The following is a 27,897-nucleotide window of genomic DNA, read 5'->3' on the forward strand; positions in this document are numbered from 1 at the left end:
AAGTTCTGAAGGTTTTTCTGTAATCTAAACAATTACAGCAGCAGCAACACATGCTATGTAAAGAAATTCTATCATAGTGGCTATATATAGCAGCTATATCGTACCTGAAAATCACAGGCACTCGTAGAACTTGTTGCACGTTGCGGTCGGATCAGAAATGAGAGAAAAATATGAAGCCTCCAGTAATATTGTACTGAAACGTGGGGTACTAGTATCCAAAGGCCGGTAGGGGGTCCAAACTCCTGTTACAGTAAGCTTTTAAAATGATTGTTGCAGAGATATGTATTGGTGCCTGGATATCACATTTGGAAAGCTTCAATGGATAAAGATCTTTTTAAATTTCTTAATTTGGAAAATTGAACAACTTTTATATATTGCACAACCTTCCATGCACTAGCCAGGTTGATGAGCGAATTTTCGAGAACTTGGCCCACAAAACTGGAGATTCCACTATAAAACCACCCAATAAATTTGGCTAGTGTAAACTGTCTGGGCTCAGTCCACCACTGACTGGCATTATGTGCACATGGGTGACAGGGCTGGGCTAAGGCATACTAGAGTATACCAACTAATTACTCTTCAGTACACTTTAAAATGCAGAAACATTATAGATTTAAGTTTTAGTTTTTCACATTAAAATCGAAAAAGTCTGCTTCCTCTGAAAAGGCAGAATGTAAAATAAAGCCCAGCCTTGTAGGGACGGTATGCCTAAACACCTCACCCGAACTCATCCGAACTCATCCGAACTCATCCGAGTCTATGCAGTGTACATGGGACAAGGACTTTAATTTTATGTGAAGCTCTGGATATATTGTCTATGCATTTATGAATAAGAAATATGCAGCAAGTCTCAAGTATTTACTAGTGAGACTCATGTTACCCTCTTGTTCGAAGATGAGAAGGATCGACTGCCCGCCATATTGAATTTTCATTGTTTGGGTCCACTAATGTCCGCTAATACCTTGTTCAGTTTGACATCGCGACAGGACAATAAGACGGTGGATGCTGTTTGGGTCATGGATTATAGCATAGCATTGCATAGCAATTTTATCGCAATTAACTCATAATAACTGTGTACACAAAGTGTTTTTCAGCCTCAAATCACAAGCACGTATTTGTTACCTTGGAAACTAGCAGAAAACATGCAAAAACTGGTAAATGCTAAAGACTTGCTGCATATTTTTTATTCATAATTAATTAAACAATGTATCCAGAGCGTCACATAAGGTCCTGCCCCGTCTACACTGCATATTAGACTCGGATGAGTTCGGGTGAGTTCGGATGAGTTCGGGTAAGGTGTTTAGGCAACACTTGTAGGGAAACATCGTCTGATGGTGATTGTAGCAGTGATTCTGGTCTTGCAGATTGATGGCAACAGTTCTTATGAGAACAAGACACCAGCTAGCTTTTATCAATGATATTGACATTTCTGTAATCTGTAACTCAGACAAGATTGCATTGAATTCAAAATAATGGATCTGGTCAACGCTTTGTATCAGTGGATTTTTCATAAAAACTAAACTTGAGGAAATTACTGTATGCAATATTCAGCCTTGTCGCAACTTTCTGGGTCATTGCATGGTTTGACAACGTTTTTGTAAAGTAGTGGAAAACAACTCCATACCATTTTTCAAACTGAAACGGTCAGTAATATGCAAATATCTGTCTGTTTTGTGTGGCCTTTGTTTTCTGGCTGTAGACATGGCTGGACTCCCCATGACTCTTAATTAGTTCATGATTGTGGTCTTGGGGTCAATTCAGCCTTTAAAGTCCTGGCAGAGGATAGCAGGGAGTATCTACATTGGTTCATGGTTATTGTTGTTCCCAGGGAACAACCCAGTTTAAAATTATTCATCGTAAAATACAACATGTGAAAAGATAATTCTGTTCAATATTCATATGAATGGTCCGCCGGCATGAATGAATAAAAAGAACCTACCTGTTTATCATCTTCTTTCCCTTGGACAGAAGTAGCTTGGACGCAGTTTACCTGTCTGCTGTCAATTTTGTAATTTTCCGTGTGTGTGTTTGTTCCGGGGGGTATGTTTATTTGGGAGATGAGAGTATTGCCTTACATAAGAGATATTTTATCAGTCGAAGTAAACATCAAACCTTTGCAGATGCTGCTTAGATTGGGAGGATGGATCATTCAAATTGCATTTCACACAGATTTGACAAATATAGCAGCCATTGATGACCAAGGCAAAATGCATGGTGTGAAATAGTGCCCTCTGGCGATCGCCTCACCTGTCTGCAAGTCAGACGATCCAGAAGAGTGGAATGTGGACTGAAAGTTCAAAATGGCGCCATTGCTTGCAGTGCTCGCTGCAGGAAAAAAAGTAAAAAAAGTATGAGAAAATTTCTTTAAACAAGGCTATATTTTGAGGGCCATGGGACCATGATTACTATAATAATTATTGTACAGACCAACAGTTGAATTGTATAGAGAGATCCAGCAGTTCTCAGGTTTTGATAATGACTGTTCTGCCTTTCTGCAGTGATGGATGTCCTCTGTTGGAGTACCTGTCTATAGCATGGTGCGACCAAATCACAGAGAATGGAATAGAAGCTTTAGCAAGAGGGTGCAATAAATTACAAGTGCTCATAGCCAAAGGTTGCATATTGGTAAGTATCTCTGTTGATTGGGCATTGGATATATAATCATGTTGATGGTTATCTCCACTTTTTTCACTTAATCTGCATGTAATTGTGACATCTGTCTCTGTATCAAAGATTTTTATCAAATTGCAGCATTGATTTTATACCATGGCCAGTGTTCCTGGTTTAAAATGCTAAATGGGACTACCCTTTTTTATATCAAACTTCAGACGGACCTTGCTTAAAGTTGGCACCCTTGATTTGGGGCAGGCCAATATGTGATCAAAATGATTACATTTTCTGCCCTCTAGAGACTGCCTAAGGTAGCTGGATGAATTTTGTTTGAAAATAAATGTATGCCATTTATCAAGTGAATGTATAGAATTTTAGCAGAACCTTACTAGACAAAGTGTATTTTTGTCATCAGTAAGTACAAAATGTACACTTATCTCCACCTGTGTCTGCCGGCATTGAAAGGTAAGACACGTGCTACCAATAGAACACTGTCAGGGATCAGGTAAGTAGTGATGGATAGAGGTACTAATTAAGTAGAAATAACAAGAAACTAGAAACTTAAGGCAACATTTGCACGAGCAAATACAGCATACTTCGCCCATGCTCCTCCCCATGCAAAAAACGACTCCTAAAATCACCCCTATGCAAAACTGGAGCATTCCAAAATAACGTTTAACTATTAAAAAGTAAGACCATGTAATGACCATTGTAAATATCAATGCCATCCAGGCTATCGTTTGTACAAATGTATGTCTGCAATGTTGGTATTTGAATTGAAGACCAGTCAGAAAAGGATCTCTCCCAATTTGACACCCTTGTAATAATGCATGGATGGGCTCTTCCACACCCATATTCATAGTGGACCATTAAAAAAAACACCTGACCAAGTCCAAAATTGAATTTTTAATATGTCCCCCGCATACAAGAATGGACTCTTCCAGCGTCGTATGGAACAACAAGTATCATACAAATTTCAGAATGCAAACAACTAGAATCTTGATGAAGATCTAGATTTCTTCTGCGAAAGAATTTCCGCAATCCGAGAGTCCAGACAATTTTGCATTGCGCAGCGGAACCAACTCAAGTTTTGCAAATTAAAGTTTCTCAAATTTCTGCTGGACATACTGCAAATTTCTGATGCGAAGTTCCTGACCTGTACTGTAACACTCACACATATAACCATTACAAAAATGTTGCTAAAGAAAAGATACACAACCATTTGTAGGGATATGAGCCTTTGGTGTAAGTGAGAAAAGTTATATATTATGTATATATATATGTAGTAATAACTTTATAAAGTGTATACACAGAGAGGAATATAGAGCAATACATTTATGTTGAAAAACACCAGCAGAAAAGTTTTGTTAATGTAGGAGTGGATTTTGAACCTTCTCAATTGCACATAACTTCAGTACCGCACAACATTTACAACACAAGGACAGGAGCCAGGGGGCAGTGAAGTTGTGCCTGTCTGCACCTGGCAGATTAGTGCTCCTAATTGAATTGTACAGACCGAATCAGTCCACCTGGCCATAGAAATACAGACGTGACCATATATGGTCATATGAGGTAAATAGCCAATCATCTCCCCAAAATACCCCAAAAATTGTATATTGAAGTGATGTATGCCAAAAGTGCGAATGGGGTTCTTGGATGTAATTCTAGAGCACAGGAGGCCCAGATGTACCTTTTTTGTCTGAAAATGGCCAAAAATCCTCATTCTAAAGGTAGAAAAAAAAAGCATCTGGGGGTATTTACTTTTTTTACCTCCATGCCAAATTTCAGGTGGTTTGGAGCAAAAATGACGGAGTTGAATCGATTTGACTGAAATGACAGGAGAAGGATGAGAAGGAGAAGAAACCTGACAAAAACAACATATCCTCTACCCATACCTCTGGTATGAGGAGTGAAATTGTATCAAAACAATATATTTGCCCATACTTATAAAGTATTTGCAAAATATAACTAATGATTCCAATAGATATCTTTAGAAATGTCGTTTGCTTTGGTCTTCTGGATAGTTAGTAACGATTACTGTGTTATATCTACCTCATGAAAAATGGACTCTGAGGTATTTCAATAAGATAAATAAATAAAATGGAGGTGATATTTTAGGCGGGGGCGTCCCTAGGCAGTTTGTGTGTGTTTGTATGTGTACATTTGTATGTGTGTGTGTTTGTGTGTGTGTGTGTGTGTGCGCGCGTGTGTGTGTGTATGTGTCCAAGATTACTCAAGAGTGGCTGGATGGACTGGTTTCATATTTGGTGTGATGGTAAAAAAGTAGGTTGTGACAAAAAAGACCATTGAGTGGCTTCCCTAGCTTCAGTGCTCAAACTTACAGCACTCCATCGCTAGTTGTCAGAGAGGTTTGGTTTTGATGAATCAATTTTGAACACATTAAGAAATGCATTTAATTTCATAGTCATACTGTTCATGAGCCCTTCACGCCCCGCGTTACCAGCAGCAAACACTGTGAGACGGTTTTGTTGCTGTACCTTCAAAATTTGTGCTACACTAGACAGTGTACTTACTAATAGATGCTTTTGCAATTTTCCTATCTTCAGAAGTTTGCATAGCAATAACAAGAAACAAAAGAGTGTGACTGTCCAACGGTAGATGGTGTCCTCATACCCGTAGCTACAATTCAAAGCCAAAAATTGTAGTGTGTATCTCGATGATTACTCCTATTTCTTGGCAAATTATGTGTGTCGGCCAAACTTCTGCCAATTCCACATTTTTGGCACATCAAGTTCGCGTTGAGATGAGTTCGCGCTCAGAAGGTCGACGTGAAAAACGAACATAAAATCAATTGGTTCAACATAGATATACTTACAGTACTCATATTTTTCATGATCAGTGGTAATATATCAACACTGCATCGGCTTTTTAGCGAATGCCCACAAACGCCCACTCTGGCGAAGTCGGCGCTGCACGAATCTAATTTTTTTTGCTCGGAATATGTTCAGGTTGTGCTCCCATTGATTAATCCTGAGTTTCAAGTCAATCCATCGATCCGAAGTTAAATAAAACGAACTTGAAGATTCTTACCTGGCTTTTTAGCGAATGCCCAGCAAAAAAGGCTTTTTAGCGAATGCCCACTATATCAGCCAAAATATCGGCCATCGTGACACGGGCGCTAAAATCTAACACCATAAACATGTTCAACAAGTTGTCCCCTGAATTTGTACTCAGTTTCCGTGCTGTACACGCCTGTAAGTTACTTTATTTTACGAAATACACGGCGTGGGAATCCACGGCCCTGGACGTATAAATCCAATATGGCGGTTCATTTGCATATTTGGGACAGGTTACCAGCGGCCTCTACCCCGTATACGCGGCCGCGGGCCGCGCCGTGTATTTTGTAAAATAAAGTGACTTTACAGGCGTATACAGCACGGAAACTGAGTACAGATTTAGCGCCCGTGTCCGATGGCCGATATTTTGGCTGATATAGTGGGCATTCGCTAAAAAAAAGTTCACTTTATTGAACTTCGGATCGATGGATTGAATTGAAACTCAGGATAAATTACATATTCCGAGCAAAAAAAAATAGATTCGTGCAGCGCGGACTTCGCCAGAGTGGGCGTTTGTGGGCATTCGCTAAAAAGCCTGTCCCGTCCTGGACCACCAAATGATTTTTAAAGTCTTAGATAAAGGTACTCTCCAAAATAAGCCTTGATTATTTGGCGAAGGTAATGTGTTCGTGGAACTCCAATTTGACATGTGGTAGTGATTTTTAGATATAATCTTGCCAAAGGCATAGCTGTTATGAACTTCTATTTTATTTGATTACCATATGATAGTACTGATAATTCAATGGTGTTTCATCAAATTGAATGTTTTATTGCTTTTTATGTATATATATATATAAGTACATTGATAGCTTTTATTATGAACTTATTGTACATTCTTAAATAAAATAGAAGTTGTAAGCCAAGGCCAGCTTTTTTAAAAGCACTTTTTTTTTCAGCTGACAGACAGAGCCCTGAAGCACCTTGCCAATTACTGTCCACTTGTTAGAACTCTGAATCTGCATAGTTGCAATGTAAGTACAGCCATAGCTTGTACATACTGTACATTTGTTGCTCTGAAAGGAAGTTGTGTAATGAAGGTACATGTTCTACCTAATATATATTATATAAGACTTTTGGCATGCCTTGAAAATGACAAGTGTCTAAGAATGAGACCTACATTGTATGTAACATCATGACCAATTTCATTTGTAGAATGTACATTATTATTTTATGATATGCCACTCGAAAAGGCTAAGATCAGTTGGAGAAGGTATGGGGTCGAGGAAATCTAGTTCCAAATTAACTTTTGCCCGAAAAATGAACTATTGCAAAGTCGTCCCAGTCTGAAGTAGAGTTTTCCCAATTTGACCACCAATACAAGAATGGACACCTCCATAGGCATGTTCAAAAGTGAATTAGAAAAAAACTGCACCCCTCATGCAAGAATGGACTCTTTCAGCAGCACCCTCATGTGAGATGGACCAGTTCAAAAACACTTCCACTCAAAAAATGGACTTTTGCATAATCACCCCAGTCCAAAATTGAATTTCCAAAAAGACCCCCCCCCTGCAAGAATAGGATTCAAAAATATCCTTTTTTGGTTAATTGTAATGAATAAAGTTTTTTGCAAAATCAGTCAAAATCCACATTTTAATGAAGTCCTGAGTATGCAGTATGTGCCCAATGCAGCCACATGCAAGTCTTAGATCATTTGACTTTAATACAGTCACTTTGACATATATAAGAATCTCAGAATAGGCATTTTTTGTCTGAAAATAGCCAAAAATCCACAATAAATCATTCTGAAGTTATGTATGCCAAAAGTGTGAATTAAGTCCTTTACACACGTCCTAGACACCCCCATATACCAAATTTCAGGTCATTTGGTTTATGTACATACATGTAGCTGCAATGTACAGTAAGTGTGTGCACAGGAACCAAACAGTTACATTTTGGTCTAAAAATGACAAAAAATTTAATCATCTTGAAATAATGTATATATACATTTATGCATAATGGCATCGTGTGGCACAATGGGTAGGGTGTGTCGCCCTGAACGCCCAGCAATTCAGCACTTGCTGCCATTGCACGGGTGATTTCTGACCAATAAACCATTATTTATTGCAAATTCATTCCCATAGGCTAATTGCGAGTTAACAAGAATTAATGACGATGCACAAACATAAAGAGAAACATAAAGCATACATGTACATGTGATGCAAACGACGAAGATTAAGATAGATTTCTGGTCTTTGATAAGTTTCTATATCTATCATACTAATGCGGGGTTTGACTTCTTTGAAAGCATTTTCGATGATGAGTGGGTTGGATGAAGTTTCGGTGGATTTCTTTATCTAGGAGAAAAGCTTAAAGAGATTTTGGATATCATTCCAAAGGAATGCGTGGCGAAAGAGTGCATGAAGTCCTGTGGACATTTGTCTAAGGTACCTCCATACCAAATTTCAGGTCACTTTTATTATTAGTTACTGTAACAGTATAAGTGTTCTGGTCCACCCTAAATCCCATAGGCGGCGGTCTGACGGCAACAAAAATCGACCTACATGTATTTCAAGTGAGTCAATGTCAATTGCTGATACACCAGTCAACTTTGCCTGAATACTAGTACAACATTTATTGCCAATCCCCGCTGGGGGTTAACAGGACCTTGACCTTAAATTTCTCTTATTCATGCGATATGAGTTATTATCACATAGGTAGATGGCGTCGACCAATCAGAGGCCTCCATTGCCCACAATAAGTGGTTTGTTATCACGCCATAACACACCACTTATTGACGTCATGTCAGAACACAACCGTTGCATTTTGGAGAGGGGGTATCTTTTTGATGAATCTTTTTCCTAACCTTGTTTAAAAAATCTTTATTGTCTTAAATTCCGAGAAATGTCCTTAGAATACATACAGAATACATGAAAAAAAGGGAAAAAATTCAATTGAAGTAAAATTCAAACGAAAGGACTAAAAACAATAATTTTCACACCCCCACCGTCAAAGTGGAACCGGCCCAGATCATGCAGACGACAGTTCGCAGAACGCGTTCGAACGGTTCGAGCGTCCGCGCCGCCATTTTGTCTCCTCTATCCGCGGCTATGGACGGCATACCAGATTTCTACATCCAGGAACTATCTGACACGGACCTTGCTGCAATTTTTGGTTCGTGGGAACCCGTCGTTGACGCCCAGGATGCAGAGGGCAGAAGCCAGGATGCAGAGGGCAATGCAGGCGCGCCAAAGAAGCGAACCGAGCACGACTGCTCTGAGGACAATGCAGGCGCGCAGAGCACTCGTGCTCGGTTCGCTTCTTTGGACCGCAATCAGCTCAACAAGTTGGAGGAAGGAAGAGTAGAAAAAACGACAGAAAGGTCAACGAAGTGGGGCGTTAAGCTTTTCAAAGGTGGGTACTCTATTTTGTTACAATTCATGTATTTCTATGAACAGAATGATATACATTTCGTGCCTCATGTTGACAACCCAGTATCTCACATCGAAGTTCCGACCAAGAGGAATGGCATAGAATTTTTCAATAGCAAACCTCAGTATTAAGGAAAATCCCAACAAATATATTTTCAAGCAATATCTGACCTAAATGCTGATAAATGTTACAAAATCTTGATAGTACAGTAAGCTGGAAAACTAGCCTAATGTAGTGAATGAAGTGGAAAATAAATGTAGATTTGTTTCAATTGTGATTTCAGCATGGTTGCAGGCAAGAGACCTGAACAGAGCATTTGAGGGACTACCACCTCAAGAGTTGGCACTACTACTGAGGCAGTTCTATGGAGAGGTACGGAAAGATGATGGCACTCCATATTCCAAGTCAACCTACGCATGTCTGAGAGCGGCTATTCATCGTCACCTCACAGGACCCCCCTACCACTACAAGTATAACATTTTGAAAGATAAGGAGTTCCAAGCTGCCAATAACTTGTATATTGGAGTTCTAAAGCAGCTGAAGAGAGATGGACTGGACACTGCCAAGGCATATCCGCCCATCCTAGCATGTGACATCAGTAAAATGTTTGAGACGAAAACCTTGAGTGTTGATGATCCATTATCTCTCCAACGACTGGTGTACTTCTATATTGCTTTCTACTTATGCAGAAGAGGGAGAGAAAACCTTAGAAACTTTAAAGCCAGCGACTTTGTTGCCAACACCGATGGAGGAAGGAAGTACTACTGTCTGAGATACAACGAACACCAGAAAAACCATCCAGGTAACCTTCACAGTGATGCTCAGCCAGTACCGAGACTGTATGCTTCCCCCAGTGACACACGTCCTTGCCCAGTCCAGGCGTTTGAACTGTACTGCAGTAAGCTGAATGACAGTTGCCCATTCCTGTTCCAAAGACCAAATCTCCACTGGAAGCCAGACCCAGACTCCCGTGCTCCATGGTACTTCAATCAACCTGTTGGCCATAACAAACTTGGCACAATGATGCGAGACATATCTCGTGCTGCAGGGCTGAGCAAAACCTACACTAACCAGTAACCACAGTATCAGGGTTACTGCAATACAGATTCTGGATGAGGCTGGCTTCGAAGCGAGGGTCATCATGAGCATCTCCGGTCACAGAAATGAGTCTTCCATCCGTAAATACACACATGACTCCACTGAGAGGCAGAAAGAGGCATGTTCACATGCATTAGGAGCAGCTCTTGATCAAGGCCCTTCTGAGAAGACAGATGACTGTGAGCAGGGAAGTGAGTCAGACTCTAGCAATGCAGCAGTAGGTCAGCCTAATCCAGATACACATGGCCAGGTAGTAGAGAAGGCTTTAAACAGTCTAGAGCCCATGCCACAGGCTGATAGAGACACACATGTACATGTCCCAGCAGAAGGGAATTCTTACAGCCTGCAGACCATGTCGCAGTTGTTCAGTGGACAAGTCCACTTTCATGGACCTGTTACCTTCAACTTTAAGTAAAACAGAGAAATGGGTAGTCACTGTCAACTTCAGTGCAAATAAATGAAATAGTTTGTTGCCATGCTGCACTAAATGATTTGTTGGTTTTAAGCCATATTTCAGTTTGGCTTGTCATTGTTATGTATAGTATTGAATAAAGAATCTATGTATTATACATGAATTTGTCTCTCTTATATGGGTCAGTTTGGATAGGCTATGTGATAATAACGTTAATGACCCGCCTGTTCCTCGGTGCATATGGTGTCATAACGCCTGGTCAGGTGCTATAACCACCTCATAAAACCACCTCGTTCGCTTCGCTCACTCGGTGGTTTTATTCGGTGGTTATAGCACCTGACCAGGCGTTATGACACCATATGCACCTCGGGGCGGGTCATTAACCCTTAATTATAACAGGTACAGTTGAAGAAGTGTACCAAGTTGAAAACTTTCGAACGGTTGTCGAAATATCGTCAGCTTTGCACTTTAGGGCCTGGCATAGGGGTATCAATGTTTATTGTCAATGCCCGCTGGGGGATAAGGTCGTAGACCACAGTATTTCGCCTATAGGGATTTACATGGTTAAGGACCCCAAAGTGAGAAGATTCGACGCTTCAAAATTTATAGTAGGGCGCACAATCAAGGTGCAAGATTTTAATATGGTTGACTTCAGTCATTGAGTTCAATCTACAAAATATGTGGAAATGTCATTGAGCTAAAATTTGCTGGCTCATTCTCTTTTAAAGCCACTTTCATTTAACCCCCAGCAGAGGTCATCATACTGCAGCCGACGCACAGTAGTCGGGGGCGGTACCATATTCAGGTGCTAATCCAAGCCGACCCAATAAACATCACAATCCAACTCGTACACACTCAAAACTGACGTATTCCTCTACCATTTGCCACAGTTTCCGCCTCACTAATGTGCACAGAAGAAAAACTACGGCCTTTTCAAGCAAAGTGACGCACTACTTTATACCCGAACTACTATTGTGGACGGGGGTCGAGGAGATATACTGTGTTCTGCGACCTTGAAAGGGAATTTTAACTTTTCCTCATTAATTTTGTAAATAAGCCCTGATTTGCATAAAATGCATTTTATTATGTTCAACATCACCAAAGGTTCCTACCTACCAAAAACAATGACAATCTACTAAACCTTGCTTGAGTTATCCTTTTTAGATAAAATTGCCCACTGCAGTTTTAAACAAGCTGCTAGGAGAGCCAAACTTACACAACTGTTTTCCTACCACAAGAGCTACCCACCACATAAAAATCACAATCACGAACTTTCATTTCAAAAACTTTAAAGTCCCGCTGCAGTACCATAGGTAGCCGCTAGGAGGCTCATTGTCGAACTTGATCTTCATTTTTCCTATCTTCAGCAACCCACTAAATTTCATAATCCATCCAATGCCTCTCAAGTTATTCTGTTAACAAACAAACAAACAAACACAAAAGGTCCACTTTAGTACCGTAAGAAACTGGCCATTCTCGAACTTGACCTTCCTTTTTCCAACCCCTAATTACCATCTAAATTTAATCACCATCCAATTTCTCTCCAGTTATGCCCCGGACAAACAAACCAATGAACACAACAGGTCCACTGCAGTACCGTATAGGAACCCCCAGAAGACCCGTTTTCAAACTTGACCTTTGTTTTCCCAACCCCCTATAACCTACGTAATTTCATCACGATCCATCTAATTTCTCTCAAGTTATGCCGCCAACAAACAAACCGACAAACATAAAATGTCAACTGCAGCAAAAAAGTAACGCCCCAGAAGACCGATCTTCGAACTTGATCTTCGTCTTCCCAACAGAAACTTACCTACCAAAAATCACCAACATCTGTCCATGGCATCAAGAGTTATATCGCCAGCACCATAAAATGCATTACTCCAGAAATCCCGACCAAAAATATAACCTTCTGCGTACGGCGAAGGCAATAAGTGAGAACTTGACTTTGGGGTATATTTAGTATAGTATACTTACTAAAGGCTTTTCAATTCTTTGTGTAGCTTTCCAGTAACTTGGGAGCACACCCCAGTTTATTTTGGGTCTCAATCCGATGTTACACATCTCAACTCTAGCAACTATCTCTTCTTGTACTTCTAAGCCAAAACAACTGTGTATAGAAATGTAGGATATCCCTCTTGCTATAAGAACACCCGAGTTTCAGTTTCTTCCAACTCTCCAATTTTAGTATCTTTTACTAGTTTTAGGGGGGAAAAGTATTTTTCCGTCAAAAATTATGTGCAAAATTTGACATTTTCATGTGGAATTAAACCCATCGCCTATAGTTTAGTCACAAAAATGACTGATATTGCCAAAAGAGAAAACTCAGAGGTATAATCAAGCCAATTATAAAGAAAATCCTAACACTGAGATTTTCACAATAACCAGACAATAGACTCCCACACCTGTGGTTTGGAGTGGAATACAATAAGTACAGTCATGTATGTCCAAACCAACAGTTGCCAGTAAGTTACACAATATGCAATGCTGTTTTATCTCCAACAGAATATCACAGACGATGGAATCAGACATATAAGCTCAGGCTGTCACCTGCTGGAGTCCCTGTGTGTGTCTGGCTGCACACACCTTACAGACGGCACACTGGTGGCCTTGGGGGCAGGCTGCTACCAGCTCAGGTCAGTGGAATACAATTAACTGACTTAGACATGGCAAAATGGCTGGATTGTCTAATTGGTATCATTAGATAAACTGGAAAGAGTGCAGAACCAAGCTGCCAGATTCTGCACCAGCAACTACGTATACGACAGGAGTACTGGCAGGGTTTCCGCCAGGCATGCGCCCTTGCATCATGGGACACACTTTATGGGGGAAAGACGCACTCAGCACTCAGCATGGCAAAAAAAGTGCCGAGGGCCCTACTGCCGCAGAGAATAGAAGATTCACTTGAACAAGGAGCACCTCTTAATGTCGTGTTGTTGCCTCTCATTGTGCCCTTTTTAATAACAGCAATACAGATATTTGTGGCGTTTTGTGAGGATTTTACAAGCGGTTTGTATCTTTAACTGAGACAGACTCGGTGAAAAGTTTGCGCCAAACATGAAACGCCCGAAGGATGACAGCATCAGAACGTAACAAAGCACAAAGCAAACACATTGATACATGAAAACGTTATATATGTTCGGGAAATCAATACAATTCACTGAAATCACACCCAAACCTTTGATTTTATATAAACAAATATCATAGCGTCTATTAGATATACAATGTAATCGTGATCTCCCTCTTTTATGCTTGGATATGGTTAGCACACCGAGTTTAAACGGCCATCTTGTCCAAAGTTTTGTGGTTATTTCGTTCAATTTGCTCTTGCAATTGGAAAATTGACCACACCTGATCTTTGGTAAGCAGCATGACTACTCTCACCTCTCAAATAGAAGTACCCCCTAGAAAAGAAGTACCCCCCTGACAAGTCTTCAAAATCTAATATAAGTACCCCCGGAAAATTACCAAATTGATAGTCGAGGTAAACTCTGTCCATACAACTGTCCAAGGGAAATATATAAGCAGGTATCAATTCAATTACATGTATGCCTGAGGACCATACCTATTAAGTATATGAATATTGAACAGAATAAATATACATAGCTTGTTCAAATCATGATGATCTTCCCCGCCACTTCGATAAAATATAATTATAGTAATGTTTAAAAATTGGGCATAGGTTCACCGCTATGACCCCTAACCGGGGGCCACGGTGCTTTCAAATTCAACAAGTGAAAATGTACATGCATTTTCTACTTGGAACTTGAAGCAAGTGATCAAGGAAAATTGTTGTACATAGATATCAACAAAATTACTGACATATAATAAATCATCAGATAACTAATTGTACTTAATCATATTTTCTAAAGACATTACCCCCAAAAAACAAATATGAACACCGAAAAAAGGGTTACATGTACGTCTATAAACTTTTGCTCCATAGCGTAGAGAACAAAGTTTTTGTGAGACGCTCGGATTTTGATGCCAAAATCGCCCGATTCTGCCATATTTTCGCAAAATATTCCAACAAGCTAGGAGGTAGGCGAAAATCGTATTATGGCGGCAAATAAGCGGAAATCAAGGCTGACGTCGCATATGGCCCCTTGAACCATGTCCGGGTCAATATGCAAAGTAATGCGCCCAATGCGCATCAAGCCGAAGCATATACTAAGCCAGAATGTGGCCAAGTCGGTAGTAATCCACCTCCCGGAGGTAGATTCGCTGTGATGCGCATCGGGAGTTTGCACATGCGAATTTGAGCCTTCATACTACCTTTGTGAAAATGAAACCGTCCGGAACGGCCGAACGCCGTCTGTGACAGGCGTCCACTGAAATCCAATGCGTCCCGAATTATGATGGCAGACGGCCCTGGACGGGTTGTAAAACTTCTGATGACACATCTTGGATGGTCTGAACGGCCTGAAAAACGGCCGGACGCGTCTAGATTGGCTCATTTGACGCCGTTGTTGTGCGTCCGAGAAAGCATCCCACCCGAGGACGCTAGGGACGGGCGCCAAAATGGCGCTAGGGACCGGCGAAAACGGCGTTTCTGACGCGGTAGGGTGCTAATCCGGGCTGCCGTGCACATGCTTGCTCCATTTTGAGACGCCGTTTCCGACGGCGTCCGGTCATGGTTATTATTTTCATGGCCGCTTGGGGCAACAAAATATGCAGCCAGACTGGCATAGACCACCCACGGCCGCCATGGCCTCAGGCTGGAAGCTAAATTGAACGAATTTCTTCTCAAATTGTATAATTTTTTTATTATAAAACGTTACTCCGCGGTTAAGAAAACTTTGTTTAACACAGCGGCGCAACTTTGTAAGACTGCAATGATGAAATTCAATCCGGCCTTTGATCGGATGCGCCGTTTTGATTGAAGTACGGAGGGGCGCACACATTAATCATCACGGGTGGGTGAAAATTAGAAACAATCTTCTCTATTGTCTCATAAATGTGCACTCTTTAGTTAAGACAGGTAATAATATAAATAAATATATAAATAAATATGTATTCTACTGTATTCTTAGGTCATTTTTATTTGGTGGGGTCAAAACAAGATCCTCTGTTTCATAATTTCTTCCCCGGAGCCGGAGTCGGCAAGAATTCAGACATCGGCAAGTTATGCCGCCCTCGGGTGGGTGGACATCATTTTCTGTTGTCTAAATGTACATTTTCCCGGCATCATCATCGTTCACTAAAGTGTTTATGACACCAAAATACAACATTTTCTTATTATTTGTAATAGGAATAGTATCATTCAAAGAATATAAACGTTTAAAAGAAATACCCTTCTTAAGTTATTTAACAATGAACCATAATAAACCATAATTCCTGCTCTTGATTTTTCTGATCTTCCCACAAGGTAATTACATTAATCAGTGATTTTACTCTTCCGATCTCTCTAAGGCACTCCCGGAGTGCACCCTCTTACGCCCGGTGTACATCACGGCAGCATGAAAAAATTTCTCAAGTACTCGTGGAGTGCAGTGTCATACGCCCTGCATAATGGAACTCCCAGCCCGAAGTGCATCAGCGTAATTCTCCGCAAAATGTTTTAACATCTCTTTGGCGCTACCAGAGTGCATCATCTTACGCCCGGCGTACATCTCAGCAAAATGTGTTAAAATTTCTCATGCACTCCCGGAGTGCTGCATCGTACGCCCAGCACACATCATGACCATGACACAGCAAATCAAAAATTTCTCATGCACTCCCAGAGTGCAACATCGTACGCCCGGCGCACATCATGATCATGGTACCACAAAGCAAGTTAAAATTACTCAGGCACTCCACAGCTCAAGGTCAAGAAAGGACAACACCTCAATAAAGTATACAGTAGTAAAACGCCGCCCCAAAGCAAGAGAAAACCTAACTCCCACATTTACCTCCCGCTAGCTCCGGCAGTGTCTGCCCGGGGAGTGGTTGAGCCTTGGGGTAAACCCTCTGCCGTGTGGTCCTGACTCCCTGCTCCGACATCAGCAAACAGCGTTGTCAGTCATCGTTGTGCACCCAGTCTTTGGCTGCCACCTCCGTGCAAGGTGTGACCTGGGTACCTGCGATGAACTAACACAAATGATTCTATTAGCACAAGTCGCTCATTAACTTCTTGCACAATCCTAAACCGTGAATATGCACCGGAATATTATTAGACGACCCCCACGCCGGGAGAGAGATCAACGGCCATGAGGGAAGCTTACCTGTCCTCCAGCTCGGTAGCAAAGAGACAAACATACACACAGGCTACGCATATCAATCAAGGACCACAAAGAATTAGAAAATGCGTCACCTCCAAACACACGAGACTGAGAACTGTGTGAACACCACTGCCAACAGAATGCCGCCCAAAGGCCGACGAGAACAATGTAAAATGATCTCTCAACCTTCAACCTTCTCCCCTTCGCCTTATCCTGCCTGGGCCACACCACGCTTCTGTGCGGCGGGTCCATGCAAGTTTAGCGCTTCCGTTGTGGGGGATGAAACCTCTGGAGTCACCTTCCCATGCTTCCCCCGAACCAGTCACTGCCGGCACGGCTGGTACTTGTGCCCCCAGTCTGGGTTGGCTGGCTCCCTGCTGTAGTTCGGAACCTGTGAAATGCTAATACAGAGAAAAAAGGCAATACCATGAGGCACTCAACCCATGACAGCACAAATCAGCCGCACCGGAGTAAGACGACCCCCATACTGGGAGATGGATCAACAGTCATGTGGGAAGCTGTCCTCCGGTCCTGAGCCGAGAAAGGAACACAATTCTACAACTCTTACCCAAAGACACGTTTACAGAAAAGCAGAACCAGGAATAAAATCGGCAAGGCTCCCGTGCCCACTAACAAAATAACCCGCACAGTACGCGACAACAGGCCACCAATACGTTCAAACCTGCTCCAGAAATGAGTCACTTGGCTCACGAGAAAAGAACGTCAGGCCACGCCACGTGGAAGTAGTAGAACACGGCTGCCTGACCGTCAGCTTACGTGCGCAGTGTCGGATGATTCCACTGAGACTACACGTGCACCATCCAGGCTGTTATTCGTCAGCAAGATAACGTTGTCACCGGGCCAACATGCCCACCACCTGGCCTGCCTTCGTCGTGCGCGGAACCGCTGGCTGCATGCCTCCCTGCTGTGGACTGCGTACCTGAGATATACTGAGACAGAAACATGCCTTAGGATAATGCTAGCTACCATGGTTACTCACCAGAAACCACGGCAGAAACAAAAACAAATACGAGGAAGCTCTCCCCCAAACCGGGACCACTGTGTTCCATGATATGACTATTCGAATATGTGACATTTGTAACTGAGGAAGAGAAGAACGTTGACACAATACAATAAATGCAAATGTAGGCCTAATTTGCATAATTAATGAGAAACTGGTAAATTATGGCAATTTCATACTTGTGGCATTTGGAAGTTATGTGAATGTGAACATCGTTGAATCAAATTATGCTTATAAGGACCACATTTGCATAATTGATGATAAATGTTAGCATAACCATCTTTGCTAAGCTCATTCTTTGGACAACTTACATTATTTGGGTGAAGACGATCAACTGGTATGATTTGTAATTGATGAGAAACACTCCTAATACGTCATTATAAAGGTTAAAATCATTTGGCAAAGGTATGAGGTCGTGGAACTCTAGTTAGTGCAAGGTCTACCTACTTGTGAAAGTTCCTGCTGCATGGTTGTGTAGAGTTTCATTATACCAAGCACTGGGATTCTGCCTCTTCAGCTTCGGGACTCTATCGCAGTAGAAAACTCTTTTGGCTCTTATGATTGCTCTTTGAACTTTGTTACGGTGTCTCTGTTCGCCATGTCGCCCAGTCTTATTCCTCAAATGCACGCTGACGGAGCTTGATCGTGTTCTTGATCACTGGTGATATCCATGGCTTGTCTTGGACGTGGGTCTTGATTACTTTGCAGGGGAAGTGTGTATCCATTGCCTGGGTTACTGTAAAATGCAGAGGTTTTGTTTTGCATTCCTTGTGCCTCCAATACTTCTTCTCACTGGTACTGAGTTACCCACTGACCAAACGATCGAATGTTTGAATCCCTCATTGGTTGTGTCTGATGCTTTGTGGTCTTGTTCGTGACCAGCTGATGCTTGCCTGGGCTTTAGTAGAACGATGTTGTGGTTGTCACGCCGCAGAGGCAAGGACGCAGTGGGAGCATGGTAGAATTTATTGAGGGCAGAAGGACGGTTATACCTGAGCAATATACATAAAAAATACAATTACAGCTTTAACATAGATTTCTGAGAATTGTACACTCTGCATGTCGATGACTGTACATGTATGACTAAGATTGTACAAGCCTGTGCAAGACGGCATTATGCTGTCCAGTGCCCTTGTGACTTCACTCCTTCACCACATCCCTTAATGACTGGATGAATGTAGAATCATGACTTGGTCTGTCTATGTCACGATGCCGAGTGCTCAAATGGTAAAGTGATGGAGATCAAGCCATTGAATTGTATACTGAAAGGGTTTATTCTTGTATCAGGGGCCAGGGAGGCACACGTCCTTCCCTGGCTGTCTCTCTGTCCAACTCCCCGATCTCCCCACGTTCCCATGACTTCACCCCTGATAGTGATACATGTGTTTCTAATCAAGTAGGCTAATTAATAACAGTGTCGGCTAAAGCTGTCTCCGGACCCCGATTACACCATCTGTGTAATGGTCACTCCATGACATCTATAGCTATACTGTATGTTATCACTAAACTTCTATGATGTAGCAGATGACTTGGAGGAATTGAAATAGTTGTTTATCGATACCTTTTATTTTTATTTCAGAACACTAGAGTTGGCAGGTTGTTCTCAGTTTACAGACAATGGCTTCATGGTGCTTGCTCGGGTAAGTAAATTTCCTGTATACTCAAGCTGCAATTTTTAGTTGTGAGTATTAGTCTAATTCCTCAATATTTTCCTGTATACATTATGTACTACTTTATCCTGCACAAAAAGATACCCAAACATAGGTACGCATCAAGTAAGAGACAGTTTTAATTGCAGGAGCAGTTATGGAATTGAGCTGTGGGTTCATGTCAACGTTGGGGTTACATGTAGCTGCCCTGGGACCTGCAGCTATTCTGTGCATTTGTACTGTCAATATTAGTATTTTCTACGATTGTAAAAGGTTTGTTGGGTTGATACACATTTGTAGTACTTATAATTCTTTTGTGAAACTTTCTTGTGGATTCCAGAATTGCCATCACCTAGAGAGAATGGATTTGGAAGAATGTGTGCTGGTGAGTATTCCTGCTTTAACAAACATTTTTTTGATAAGTTAAAACCTCATGATATTTACTCCGGGAAGGAGGGTAACCTCCCGATAAAGGAGACTCGGTATTGTAATTGGAGATGTGTGCATGTTCACAGCTAGAACTCACGATCAGGTTGTCGCATTGGTGTGTAACTTGGCATATCTGCTCGGTTGGGCGTGATGATGCACGTTGTTTTTTTTTTACACCATCACGGCTTTTACAGTTAATGTAATATTAACTAAGATTAAACTTTTCATCCAACACTGTAAAGAAATTGCCGCCCGGACTTACCTTAACTTTCATGCTAAGTTAATGTAATATGTTAAATCCCCCCTATCTTGATGGGCATGTGGAACAGGCCATTAATACCATACACACATTGTGGGTGTCCGGTCGTAGGTTTTGTGCTAAGCAGATATTGGGTGATGTGTTGCACTATTTACTGTGATTGTTGGTGACTGTTCACGGCAGACGGCCATGTAAGTCAGTACTGGACAATATTTTTGATAGATGTGTAAGATTAACATCTGGACGAATCAAGAAAGGGGCTAATATCTTCACAAAATTGCGTTTAAAGTTGGAAATGATGGGAAATGTTTATCAAACAAATGTGTGCGCTAATAGTGCTTTCTCCAAGCAGATGTTGGGTTATGGGTTGTTTGATATAACGGCCTCTGTCTATTAGCTTGACACCTTGTGCCATTATGATACCTGGGTCCAAATATAGGCACTTAAAGCAGAGGTTAGGCTCCAGATTCCTACACTGCCTGTAAGTGTAACTGCCTGTAACTGAGATGGAGAGGAATATCGATAGACATCACTCAATATGCAAATGAAGACCTAATGTGCATAATTAATAAGAAAAGTTGGACTATAATTTCCTTGTGGTAAATGATGGGAATTTCATTCTTGCTGCAAGTTAAGTAAAGTTAAACATTATGAAATATAAGTTATACAAATCAAAGCCTCACATAATTTAATTAGAAATGCTACATTAGACTTCTTTGCTAAGATTAGACTTCTACACTTTGAGCAGCCTGTTTTTGCCTGGGCCTGTGTCATCGCACCTATAGATTAAGATCCTCTTGATGGATTTGTAAAAAAGTTGGCATGTCAGTAATTACTTCACAGGGAATCTGTCTTTTGTCCTACTACTTGCAATGAATAACTGCACACCTCAAAAAACACTTCTACAAAATGTACCTTAGACTAACGACTTTTTAATATGGATTTTGTAGCATTGGATAGTCTGCCTTTACATTATGTGTACATATGGCAAGTCATGATTGTTACTTTTCTTCAATTTGTAGATAACAGATGCTACATTAGGCCATCTCGCCGCTCACTGTCCGTGGTTGTCAAAGTTGGTAAGGCTGAGAACTCTGTTTTATCTAGGAAATCTACTTGTTGTTCTTGGCTGCTTTGGCCAAGGGGGGTGGGGGATTAGTAGAGTAATGATGACAATGAAAGATTTTGCTAGACTTTATAGTGGGACATCACACAAACTGCATTATAGGCCTCCTGTTTTCAGTACTTAGTAAAAAAAAGTCCTCAGCTGTAATTTTTCTTTTCTCTCATAACCCATGTGCATTGTAACAGAATTAGATTTCCCATAGCATTGCCATTATCATTAAGTCTTGTTGTACCAATATACTGCATTATTGTACACCTAATAGTATTTTTGTTACTTGGCACATGGTTTATCATCTGACATGACATGAAAAGGCAACTTAATTTAATCAAAGCTTTGTGCCATTTAAGTTTTGATTACAAAACTGGAAATGACATTGTGTTGTATAATTGACATTCTTTGAATATGGTGCTATGGGTTTGTGTCAGGAACACAGCTTTATGCTGTGGCTACAGATTTTACATCTGATGTTTGTGTATTCACCTTCCAGAGTTTGTCCCACTGTGAATTGATAACAGATGAGGGGATCAGACAGCTTGGTACAGGTGCATGTGCACCTGAGCACCTGGAGGTGCTGGAACTAGACAACTGTCCTCTCATCACAGATGCTTCCCTGGAACATCTAATGGGCTGCCAGAGTCTGGAAAGAATTGAACTGTATGATTGTCAACTCATTACAAGGGCTGGAATCAGGAGACTTCGGGTAGGAACATAACGATGTCTCATTTTTTCAAATCACCATTATAGTACAAAAAAATCATTGCACTTCTTACACTTTCACTGCCCTTCTACCCTGCTCACTTGTCCTACTATGAGTTCACCTGTCCTACCAACTATTCCACCTGTCCCACCAACAGTTCCACCTGTCCCACCTACAGTTCCACCTGTCCCACCAAGAGTTCCACCTGTCCCACCAGCAGTTCCACCTGTCCCACCTACAGTTCCACCTGTCCCACCAACAGTTCCACCTGTCCCACCAACAGTTCCACCTGTCCCACCAACAGTTCCACCTGTCTCACCAACAGTTCCACCTGTCCCACCAACAGTTCCACCTGTCCCACCAACAGTTCCATCTGTCCCACCAGCAGTTCCATCAAATTTGCATGCAGGGAACACTCATTTGCATAGATTCATGGCGGCCATTTTGGTTTCTGACGTTATGTTTACTCCTCGGGATCGTCTTTTCACAGGGCGAATCTCACGATTTATGAAGGGTTTTAGATGGATTAGAAAAAAAATCAATGGTTTCTGTGTTTTAATTGAATTTACTGTACTTTATGGGGTGATTGTGTGTGTAACGAGAATAGCTTGCTCCCAGGCATTCATGGAATACAAACTAATGTATTTTTAACTTGCAAAATTACAAGTTCATATTATTTTTACTTACAAATCTTGAAAATCGCTTGCAAATTGCAAGTTGCTTGATTGTGTTTGGAACCCTGTGAGTGATTGCTTTTTTTCCATCTCCCACAGGCCCAGCTTCCCAACATCAAAGTCCATGCCTACTTTGCACCAGTAACCCCCCCACCATCTGTTGGAGGTGGCCGGCAGCGATACTGCCGCTGTTGTGTCATCCTGTGATCCAGTTTTGCACGGCAGAAGCAGCCATGTCCATGCGCAGCAAGACTACCCTACCCTACAGATCCAACAGATTCCTATCTACCACAGACTCTGAGAGTCTAGCCTTGGACTTGGCCATATGTCAGCAGGCTGCAATTGCAGAGACATTGAACATAGGAGACAGCTTGGTATGGACACACAACGGGCAGTTCTACTTAAAAAGTTCATATTTTGACACATCTTTGGAACTTAAAGATTGTGTGAAACCAAATTTAACATTTTCTGATTACATTGAACAACAAGAATTATGTACATACGTCTCCTGTCATAAAAGATTGCACCATCCAAAAGTCATTTGTCAGACACAAGGTACATGTAATCCAATTATGATTTAGCCTGGTACCCATCCCTATTATAGTCTTTCATCCTCTACGCTATTAGTGAGAGGACAAAAGAGATTCGTCGGCTATGATAGGGATGGAAACCAGGCTAATTATATCTGCCAATGATGTCACAGTTGAAAAGCAAACAGTGCATAATTATCATGATTACATGTAATTGCAAGGTATTACTGTATTTGCCTTTACTGCAAGTTTACGACTTTTCAAGATTTTGTTCATTCCTTGAGCTGTAAGTACTTCGACATACGTAACTAGTAAGAATGAACAAGAATATGCCGCCATCCATGTATAAAGAACGACGGGAAAAAATGGAAAGGGCTCAAAACCAAGCTTCCAGATTTTGTATGAACAACTACACTTGTACAACAGGGTTACTAGTGTCACCGAAATAAAAACAGATCTACAGTGTATGTCACTCAAAGACAAAAGGAAAATGTCCAGACTATGCATGATGTACAAAATAATTGATAAACTGGTGGATGTGCCAGCTACCTGTACTAATTATCTAATAACAGCTCAGAAAAGAAATAGTCATGCCTTAAAGTACCAGAGTTATCAACCTATATAGCTAGGTTTGTTGGGATTAGACATTCATATTTTTCTTGAACCGTTGTAGAGTGGAAATCGTTGCCACCAGGTATAGTAGGGGCATCCTAATTAGATAGCTTTTAACAACAAACAGATCATATATAGTGGGCTCCAAACTGGCCACTATGTTCACTGTGATGTCATTGGCAGTCATAATTAGATTACCTTGAGACAAAGACCTTGAGTCTGGAGAATGATTTTTGATGGTGGGATGTTTAATAACAGAAGGATGTATATTTGGTGCAAATGTGTAGTCAATTACTAACTTAAAGTCTACGTAAATAATACTATCATGACCATTGTTGCTGAATTTAAGTTTCATACAATATTTGAACAAGAACACCATTTGGCATCCTAGCTGTTTTTTTATAACATTGGCCATGTTAAGTTGGTAGGAAATGCAGACCAAAATTCTTTCATCATCAGGGGTCCTTTTTTCCTATTTCAAAAATAAAAATGCAAAGTCTGGATTGAATATTGGGCATTGTCAAATGAATGAAGAATGTTTTGTACCAGCATACAATGTATGTCAATTTGAACAGATGTCACATAACTGAATATTGTAATTTTTGAATAGCAGCAGACGTATAGGAAGAGTTGACTGGATCTAGGTCAGAGAGCCAAAGAATGTGATAACATGTAGGTGTACAAATTAAGGGAAAGATGACATATTTTGTACTGGAGCTTAATGAAACAATCATGTTGTGATCAATGCATAGCATCCTCTGCAGAATGACATGCTTTCAGCTAGCAGTAGATAAATCAGTGTTAAAAAAGAAATACATGTATTTCTGCTACTGAGTCTTTTCCATTTTTATCCTTTGTACTTTTGAAAATGGATTAGAAATTCCTTGCTGACAGTTCCTATCAAGTCTCCTGGGTTGGGTTGACTAGTCAGAGCCTGGTTGTAATGACTGTTCCAACTGATGCAGGGACGTTGTTCTGCTCACTCTTGCATCTGAATGTCTCAGTGCATCTGTTGACTTGTTCTAGTGAACATCATCTAAAAAGAGTGAAACCTTGTTAAAAATAAACAGTCTCTAACCACCACACCCCCATGGAGCAGACAAAGGGGTTGCATGGATTTGTATATTAATGACTGAGATGTGATACAGATTTGTGTATGCAAGTGCTTAAGGGGGGTCTGACTAGATAGCAAAATACAAAGGAAATAGCAAAATGCAAATTTTGAAAATGCATATCTTCTGGAATTCAGAATGTTTTACTTGCAAACACCAAAACCTGGAATTTTATGGTATTAAAAGTCTAGCGCAGCCCCTTACAACAATTCATCAGCTCCCAAGAAAGTGTTCCTTTTGAACACTGTTATTTCGGTCTCATTTTCCAGTTTGTGATGCCCGGGGAACATACCGAAAGGAACTGGTTCAGATCTCTTGATAATCAACATGTGGCTGACTACTGATAGTCCTTCTGCAGAGATCTAGAGGGACGTTGTTAAAGTTAACTTTTTTCAGTCAAATAACTTTGTGCCAAGGACATTGTTAGTGTTATCTGAACTCTGGTGGTTGCCTTCATCAGACCTGTAAGAAGTTTGGTCCGGATGTCTCATTATAAACATCGAAAAAGTCACTTTGTAGTACAATAAATGTTGCATGATTAAACAATATTTTTCTCATGTTCTGTAGGTCTACTTGTACTAAATGTTGTTCATGCTCCTTGGTCTGGATTGCTAGAAAGTCCACCCATGTTGGTGATCAGCATCATGTAGAACCTTTAGGTTTTGGTGTTTGCACATTTTTAAGAGAACGTCCCTGTGACGTGTATTTTGCTGTTTGTTTCTATTTCCATTGTATTTCCCTCTTTGGTATAATTTTCTACGGTAACATTAATTTATATATAGGATCATCAGGGCTCGAAATACCTGGTTGCCCATTTGCAATGCTCAACCATATCTTATTTACAGACCCATTGTAGTATAACAGTGCTTGTTACCTTGAGTTTTGGGCCGAAGAATTGTGTCCAACAAGAAGCCATGCCATGGAGGATGAAAAAGCCAGAAAAAAATTTTCAAAATGAGTAATTAGGCCACACCAATTTATTTTCTTGGTTAACGGAATAAAAAAAAATGCTAGATTGGAAAAACAACATGAAAACAGAATCTCAGAGGAATGTTTTTACTTTGGTGCACACAGTATCAGGGAGTGAACAGGGTCAGGTGCAAGTTTTCACCCCAGCCTTCTGTTTTTATGATTTTTTTTGCTAGAATTAGAAATAAAAATCCGTTAACCAAGAAAGTAAATTGGTGTGGCCTTATAGCAAAATTCAAGAGGCAAAGAACCACACTAATAAAAGTGTGAGTAAATTTGTCATATCCTTTTTCAAACCGCTATTCTGTGGAAGAATACATGGAGTGCATGTGTCCTGAAATCATAAAGTCTTTAAAATGGCTGAAATCAGCCTAAAGCACACGGAGTTGAAGCTGCAAAGGGGGGAACCTATAGCTATACCCTTATTTTGAAAATGTAGGGCTTTTTTCTTCTTCATGGTTGTACATTTTTTTCCTGCCATGAAAATTTCAATCTAAGGCATAGGGAAAAAATGTTTTGTTCCCGAATACAGACAATTAGGGTCTGCGGGGATTCTTTTTTATTTATTTTTTATTTCGGCCAAACTAATCCAACAAAATTTGTTATAATACAATCTAACAATGTGAAAATGAAATGCATCAAGACACTGGTATTTTCAACATTATATTGTCATTGTACACTCATGTACAAATACATATATACATTGCACAACTGGACAAGTGTACCAATAAACTGAATAAAAGAAGACTTAGTATAATGTTAACTTAACCATCTTGCATCTACTGCTAAAGCTTTGATGTATTAATAAGATAGTGAAATACTGGAAGTCTATTTTGAATGTCATCACTCAGATATCAGATCAAAACTTTTATGTCCCTTGCCAGCAGTAGACAAAAAAGGCTAGGGTCTGCAGGTTTTTGCTAGGGTCTATCAGGTACTAGTAACCAGAAGCACATTCTTTTCTCGAGGCCTAAGCAAGCTCAAATCAACATAAACAAAGATTAGTCAACAGCAAAACTTATTTTAATTCATTTCCCTTAATGAAAGGGCTAAGAATATGAAATTTCCTCCATCATTTCACATAAAAATTTGGTCTTTTTTGGAAAACATCTATGTGATTTTTAAATCAAGTGCCTTCCGTGTGCTCATTGATGGGACAATAAGCAATGGATCATGGCATCACAGGAAGGACTACAACACGTACATTTGTAACTAATGGGAGAGTCATTTCTGTGACATTGCTAATTTGTCCTACCAAATAGTGCACAGTATATTACATAATGATACAGATCTACAATCTTTCTTGTTTGTTAGATATCAGAGAGAGAGAGAGATATCAGTGAAATGTATTACATTGATGTTATAGAGTTTTTCCGGAAAAGGTGGGCTAGGCTAGTGGGGTGGGCTACCTCAGCAGGCTACCCTTTCTGGGCCACAAGGCTATGTATGGAGGTTTGGTTTCCAATGGAATTTTCTTGAGGAAAAACTGGGGATGTAAAGCTGTGTGAGTGTTTGTTTGTACAATGTTTAGTGTTTGTGCTGTTCCTGCAGGATATCTAACTGACAGCCACCATACTGTTTGTAGGCCTGACTGGCAGTAAAGCCACGGGGAAGAGCACTGTGTCTTCCACGGTGTAATGTTGATTGTTCATTGCCTCAGCCCCCCTCCCCAACACTCTTACGGACACACCCTATCCGCCCAGTAATAGAATACTAATATGATCAGCTGTTGCCTTCTCTCCAGCCCACCCAGTTTTTCCAAGGACAGCCTTGTGGCCTAGATAGGTAGCCCACCCACTAGCCTAGCTCCCCTTTTTTCTGCAACACGTTTTCAGAAAAGACCAAATTTTCGGTGAATATCATAGAGTAAATTTGCTCGCACTTTAATGGGAATAAAGATTACTGCAAGTATTGCAAACGATACACCTGTTGAACTTGGAATAGCTGCACAGCCGTCACTCTCCTTTATTGATTGCAATAAATGTAGAATTCCGTTTGAGGGCTTGTGTGTTTATTGGTATGTATTCCTTGTTAATGAGTTTAGATAATATGT

At 40.7% G+C, this 27,897-nt stretch overlaps 1 protein-coding gene, 1 long non-coding RNA gene and 1 pseudogene across 3 annotated transcripts in view; 2 read left to right on the top strand and 1 right to left on the bottom strand.

The window, feature by feature from the left end:
* LOC136446068 (F-box/LRR-repeat protein 20-like) overlaps positions 1–27,843 on the top strand; it is a 56,275-nt gene extending 28,432 nt beyond the window's left edge. The window contains exons 8-15 of one of the 2 annotated variants that reach the window (XM_066444343.1): positions 2,499–2,625; positions 6,584–6,658; positions 13,072–13,202; positions 19,367–19,427; positions 19,777–19,821; positions 21,147–21,203; positions 21,738–21,950; positions 22,721–27,843. In XM_066444343.1, coding sequence (XP_066300440.1) covers positions 2,499–2,625; positions 6,584–6,658; positions 13,072–13,202; positions 19,367–19,427; positions 19,777–19,821; positions 21,147–21,203; positions 21,738–21,950; positions 22,721–22,828 — 817 coding nt within the window. In that variant the 3' untranslated portion in view covers positions 22,829–27,843. The remainder of the gene's footprint in view (positions 1–2,498; positions 2,626–6,583; positions 6,659–13,071; positions 13,203–19,366; positions 19,428–19,776; positions 19,822–21,146; positions 21,204–21,737; positions 21,951–22,720) is intronic. The other variant, XM_066444344.1, reaches the window with a different exon arrangement.
* Positions 1–27,897, bottom strand: part of LOC136446044 (uncharacterized) — a 224,814-nt gene that overhangs the window by 174,103 nt on the left and 22,814 nt on the right. The window lies entirely within an intron of this gene.
* LOC136446067 (uncharacterized) lies at positions 7,987–10,723 on the top strand (annotated as a pseudogene).

Source organism: Branchiostoma lanceolatum, chromosome 12 (assembly GCF_035083965.1).
Source record: "Branchiostoma lanceolatum isolate klBraLanc5 chromosome 12, klBraLanc5.hap2, whole genome shotgun sequence".
NCBI classification, from domain to species: Eukaryota; Metazoa; Chordata; class Leptocardii; order Amphioxiformes; family Branchiostomatidae; genus Branchiostoma; species Branchiostoma lanceolatum.